The sequence below is a fragment of the Conger conger genome, chromosome 18 (assembly GCF_963514075.1).
Source record: "Conger conger chromosome 18, fConCon1.1, whole genome shotgun sequence".
NCBI classification, from domain to species: domain Eukaryota; kingdom Metazoa; phylum Chordata; class Actinopteri; order Anguilliformes; family Congridae; genus Conger; species Conger conger.
This window is the reverse complement of record NC_083777.1, coordinates 18,523,662-18,529,677: the sequence shown is the minus strand read 5'-3', so window position 1 is coordinate 18,529,677 and position 6,016 is coordinate 18,523,662. Positions and strand designations below refer to the sequence as shown.

The 6,016-nt window shown below is 42.9% G+C and overlaps 1 protein-coding gene across 1 annotated transcript; it reads left to right on the top strand.

Annotated features, from left to right (window-relative positions):
* The first annotated feature begins 207 nt into the window (after nucleotides 1-207).
* agt (angiotensinogen) lies at nucleotides 208-4,130 on the top strand. The gene is made up of 5 exons (XM_061228472.1): nucleotides 208-334; nucleotides 1,448-2,259; nucleotides 2,366-2,636; nucleotides 2,815-2,962; nucleotides 3,244-4,130. The coding sequence occupies exons 2-5, from the start codon at nucleotides 1,512-1,514 to the stop codon at nucleotides 3,418-3,420; spliced, it is 1,344 nt and encodes a 447-aa protein (XP_061084456.1). The 5' UTR covers nucleotides 208-334; nucleotides 1,448-1,511; the 3' UTR covers nucleotides 3,421-4,130.
* Nucleotides 4,131-6,016: the final 1,886 nt, after the last annotated feature.

Below are 6,016 nucleotides of genomic sequence, written 5' to 3'. Positions count from 1 at the left end.
ATCTGGCAGTAACAGGTTGCCTCCAAAACTCAGTTTGCTGGAACTCGGACTGATGGAAGCCCACAGGAACGCCCTGAAAAAGGCAACGCAAGACCAGCCAGTCTCAAACCCCAGTTCTTTCCATCTCATGCCTACACTTCCTCACATCGCACATTCCCTACGGGATTCAGGACAGAAGCCCACCCACAGCCCGTAACTATCCATTTATCTTCCCACACAAAGCCCCCTCCAGGCTTGCCTACAGCCGTCACAGTCAGTGTTAATGACTAACCGCAGAGCTGTCCCCCTCAGCTCACAGCACACCACACAACACAATGAAACTGCTCGTCTGAAGGTAAGTTCACTCATCACAAAATGGAGGCATATAACATATATAACCTACAATAATAGTCACAGTACTAAAAGAAAATGTATTTAATTCAGCACTAAAGAAATGAGATCAATATAGTATTAAATGAAAGCAAATCAATACAGTACTAAAGAAAGAAAAGAAGAAGATACTAAAGAAATGGTACTCAGTCAAATTACAAAAGTATTTTCTTTTTAAAAAAAAGTTTAATGACAAGATGTGTCGCTTTATGACATTTCTGAGAAATGTACTTTTATAATGTGATTACAACTGAATGACAATAATCCTGCTATTATTCAGCATTATTTTACAAATAATTTATTTTCTACTTTGTAATAACAGGACCAATTTCATTAGGCCAGCCTATATGAAGTTGTTAAATGTTTAATTTTAAATATAAATCTAATTGTTAATAGCAATACTTTGTTGTTTTTCCTCACTTAATTGTATTCAGCGATTCTTGTAATATTAGGAGAACATTATTATAATACTGTTGAAAATGACTCCATTCTTTTGTGAGCTCAGTGTGCCCCAGATCTTGTCCCTTGCTCTGTAATCATTAAACCTGCTGTGTGTCTCCAGCGAGCGTAGGCACTGTTTGCTCTGTGCGTGGGGGTCTCATCTGTTGATTAGGTTCCAAACCAAAGAATAAAGTACATGTTCGTTAGCACAGGGAAAACACTACGCAACAACCTGACTGGAAAACTGCTGATTGCCACTGGATCATTTTGCATGTGTTTCTCCTCAGATTAAACTGTGACAGCTTGCGAAAAAGGTTGTGCTGCTCTAATTTCCAGTGTAGTTTCTCATTTTTCCAATTTGAGTCTCGCTTCGTTAAGTGGCTCTCTGATCTGTGCCAATCATGTTATGTACAGTAATACAACTGGATCCATTATTCCACTGTAGATATTATTGCCATTTCTATTTATGCATTCACCGTCATGGTGACTGAGAGCATCAGATAATGACAGATAATGTTCAGTAAAAATGACAGGATAACTATTGCACACTAGTAGAATGGATTCCGACAGATACTTGCAGAAGAGGATCTGACCATACAAACAGATTAGTTTGATTTGATTAATACATTTCTTACAGAAAACCTGCAATCCAATTGGCCTCTTAGGTTTATCAAGGAGAATCCCAACCAGAGAGACCAATCATGGTTGAGATAAGCAAGCCTCTCCTCCTGCTCGCTCTTCTGACCGCGGCGGCTGCGAACCGCGTGTACGTGCACCCCTTCGGCATGTTCGCCCTGGGGAACGGCAGCTGCGAGAACACGCAGGTCCCGGCCCGAAGGCCGCTGCAGACCGTATCCCTGCCGTCCATCGAAGACGGCATGGTGCCCGACCCTCCGTACACAGACACGGAACAGAAGGGTAACGTCACCCAGACAACCGCAGTCCTGGCGCAACTCCTCAACTTCCTGGGTCAGCGGCTCTACAGCGAGCTGAGAAAGCACGAGGCCCCCAACGCGGTCTTCTCTCCTGTTAACGCCTACGGAACCCTGGTCACCTTCTACCTGGGGGCCTGGGGGGCCACAGCCGGTCAGCTGCAGAAGTTCCTGGGGCTGGAGAAAGAGACGGACCCGGCGGACTGCCTGACGCCGTTCGACGGGCACAAGGTGCTGCGCACTCTCCGCTATATCAACGGCCTGGTCGACGGGACCACGGACGAGTTATGGACCAAGACCTGGGTCCTCAGCGCCGCCAACCTGTCTGAGAGCTTCGTCCGGGGAGTCAGGGAATTGTCAGACACCTCCCACACCCAAGCAGCGGACCTCTCCCAGCCACTGCGCATCCAGTCCCAGCTCAACGCCTTCATGGACATGGCATCGGAAGGGAAAAACAAACTCCAGGGCATAAACTCCACCTCCGACCTCCTGTTCGCCAGCTCTGTGCACTTCAAGGGTAAGCACAGCCTGCATGCTATATGTGTCTGTAAGGAAAGTAATGTGATCAGCCCTACCCTAGTGCATATGCCCAGGAGAGTGAAATGACCATTTGTGTGTTTCAGGGAAGTGGAAGACGATGTTCAGACCAGAGGCAACCTCCCTGCAGGAGTTCTGGATCGATGACAAGACCAGCGTCAAGGTTCCTCTTATGACCCACACAGGAAAGCACAGCCACCTGGATGACAAGCACACAAAGTGCACGGTCCTCAAATTGGCCCTGAGCAGCAATGCCTACATGCTGCTGGTCCTGCCCCACCAGGGGGCCCAGCTGGACTCCATTGAAGATATGATCATAGTCCACATCTCAGAGTGGTCCCAGCACCTGAAGGAAGGGTGAGCCTCACCTACTGAACCTATTACACCTGCTACTATACACAATATACATGTTACACCCCCTACTATACATGATACACCTGCTACATCTGTGTCGGTCCTGAGGACTTTGCTGTGTCGGTGCCGTGGACCGTGTGTGGGTTCTGAGTTCTGTCTCTGTTGTGTCTGTGTTCTGCAGGCTTGTGGAGGTCTCTCTCCCCAAGCTGTCCCTGAATGTAGTGAGTGATCTGCAGGGCATCCTCTCCGGCATGGGTCTTCCCACTCTGCTGGGCACTGGGGCCGACTTTAGCCAGCTCAGCACAAAGGGGAACTTCACTGTGGGCATGGTAAGCAACCCAGCGCTAACCCCCCGAGAGGAGTAACACCATCTCCAAGATAGACTTCACCTATGAAGAGGACACAAAAATCACTCATACAATATACTGACCCTAAAATGTAACTATTCACCGAAATAATCCCAACATTTCTCATCCAAATATCTACATATTTGTTTAATTGTCATGTTTACAGCCAAGCAAAACTAATTTGGTCAATATAGTTTAACTAAAATGAGTATCAGACCTGAACCCTCCCGGCAGAGCTGAGAGCAGATTTGTGCTGTATTCAGGTTTTAAACGAGGTGGTGCTGGACATGTCTGAGGGTGGATCGGAGCAGCAGGACGAGCCCCAAGGCGCTGAAACAGCACTGAAGCTGACGTTCAACAGGCCCTTCAGCTTCGTCGTCATAGAGGGGAGCTCCGGGGCTGTCCTCCTGCTGGGGAGGATAGGGAACCCTGCAAAGTGAGCTTTCTCCGAACCCCCACGCTACGCTGTATGGCTGAAGACACACACACAGGCCGGGGAGGGCAGGACCGACGGAAGACCCTGTTACACTGCTGTCATTCCACTGAGACAGCATGCAGACACCCAAAGACTGGTTAATGTAAGGCCAAGCCATTCATATTACACATCCAGCACTTACTTTGCTCAAAGTATTGGTACAATCCTTCACTCAATGTTGGACAGACTTCAGGAAATATTATGGATTTTTTAAACAGGCTATGAGAGTGAACGTATTTCAATTTGACTGATCATCTTACATTGTATTTTAACCACTCAAGTGTCAAACTCAAGTGTTGTAGCTACGGAGTACTGTCAATAAGCCACTCTTCATAACAGCACATATACAAATGCTTATAATATGGAATAGATAAATGTGTAGGTTATATACAGTATATAGCTAATGCTATGAATTATCTTCACCCAAAAACTAGTCATATTTAAACATTCGGTGCATTACACATTCAAAGTATTGTTCGTTCATACTAATTTAATAAAAAGCAAAGCATTCATTGATTGTGAAATGTTACAGTAAACAATATTATTCTTGCTACAAATTTTTCCTCTTATACTGCATAAATTATGATCAACAGGACAGGATTCTGTGTCCCAATACATTTTGTGCTTTTCTGCATTTTGTATTGCCTTCCAAAAAAATACAAAAACCTGCAGGTTCGCATTGTCAGCAAAATGAAGTCACTCAACATTCACACCTTGTTCACATGTTCATTCTGCCCTTTAAAAAATATATATATTTCTTAAGTTATATTGGATAAAAAGTAATAACCCATCAGCTTGCAATATTTTGAACATATATACATGTATAAGATCTTATTTTGGGATAAAGGAAGCTAACAGATAAAGCTGAATAAAATACAATAAAACCTGAACAGTATATAAATGTGCTAGAGAATAAATGCTGGATTGGACTGGATTCAAACAGGATTCCTTCCTTCACAGCAATAACCTCCTGCCCTTTTGACAAACGGGTAAAGATGTACACAGCCTAAAAACTTAATCATGCCAACTGTACCACAAGTACAGAGGGCCTCTACCTGTCTGAGGCATACCTGCTATACCTTTCAGGATGATAATTTATAAAATGTTATGTTGCTTGAACAGAAATGTGTAAAGGATGGTGAAAAGTGTGTTAAGCGATTAGTTTATTGACAGTTTATGGCACATCTCTACAGCAGTAACTGAAACAGAATCAATATATTTAACAGAGCTCCCTGTAGAGCTGTCCAGTCAATAAAAACATGGACTCTGGCCAGCAAATCTGGCCACCTCCCACAACAAGTTCATACAGTAGGTATCTACATTACAGACCTTTGAACCACTCTATTTTGACATCATGCCCTTTATCCTCATTGCAGTGCATATGCAATGGCATTCTTACAGGCCTAGTTTTTCAAAGAAAACTCTGAAACAAGCTAAACTACATGTGTCTATTATATATATATACTTGTTAAAACTTTTATCTTGGATTATACGTTCCTGTCCTGACTGGGAATTACAGGGAAATTAGGTGGAGCTCGGAACTGATGAGTTGATTTCAAGTTGCAATCTCTTCATTTTTGACTGTGATCATGTAATGCTGGCTTAATTGATTCAAATGACTCATTCAGCCATATACATTAACAGCAGTTATTAGGCACCCTATACTTTATATATATATATATATATATATATATATATATATATATATATATATATATATATATATGTGTGTGTGTGTGTGTGTGTGTGTGTATATATGCTTATTTGTGTGTGTGTGTGTGTGTTAGTATATTACATATTACTGTAAGCAACTGACTACTTTTTACATAAAAACTTGATCAAGGCTGTCGGAGATCAGAAGCAAGGAGCCAACCAAAGTCTGCCGAAGAACTGTTCTCCAACATGCTTGGAACAACCTCCCTGCTGATTGTCATACTAAATGTACTATATTGTACTATATTGTCACGCAAGGTCGGTGGTTCTAATCCCGGTTCTAATCCCGGTGTAGCCACAATAAGATCCGCACAACCGCTGGGCCCTTGAGCAAGGCCCTTAACCCTGCATTGCTCCAGGGGAAGATTGTCTCCTGCTTAGTCTAATCAACTGTACGTCGCTCTGGATAAGAGCGTCTGCCAAATGCCAATAATGTAATATAATGTAATGTCATATAGAACTGCAGGACAGTGTTGGCTATCTCAGAGAAGTAATGCAGTTTTAACACCGGTGGTCACAAAAATATTGATTTGATTCAGTTTTTAACTATTCTGACAAATTACGCAAATGTAGTGTAAAATGTATAGTACTTTTAGTTAGGACCTTTCACTGAATTATTTTTGAAAGAATCTTATCTGTACATAATGTCATACAGGTGCCTAAGACGTGCAAACAGCCATAATTCACCAAATAATTGAAGCAATTGTATAAGATTTTTTTTTTTTAATGAGTTTAAGACCATTGGCGTGAACTAAACAAAACAAATCAAAGCTGAACATTTGATCCGCCCCAGGGTAAGGTAATTTTGTGATAGGATGCCGGCGACAGTTGTTGCCCATTACATAATA

What these genes read in the sequence shown, in the direction of transcription:
- agt (XM_061228472.1), top strand. Translation starts at nt 1,512, where the DNA reads ATGGTTGAGATAAGCAAGCCTCTCCTCCTGCTCGCTCTTCTGACCGCG. An exon ending in CAGCTCTGTGCACTTCAAGG is followed by an intron (nt 2,260 to 2,365) that starts GTAAGCACAGCC and finishes TGTGTGTTTCAG; the next exon opens with GGAAGTGGAAGACGATGTTC. An exon ending in GGAACTTCACTGTGGGCATG is followed by an intron (nt 2,963 to 3,243) that starts GTAAGCAACCCA and finishes TGCTGTATTCAG; the next exon opens with GTTTTAAACGAGGTGGTGCT.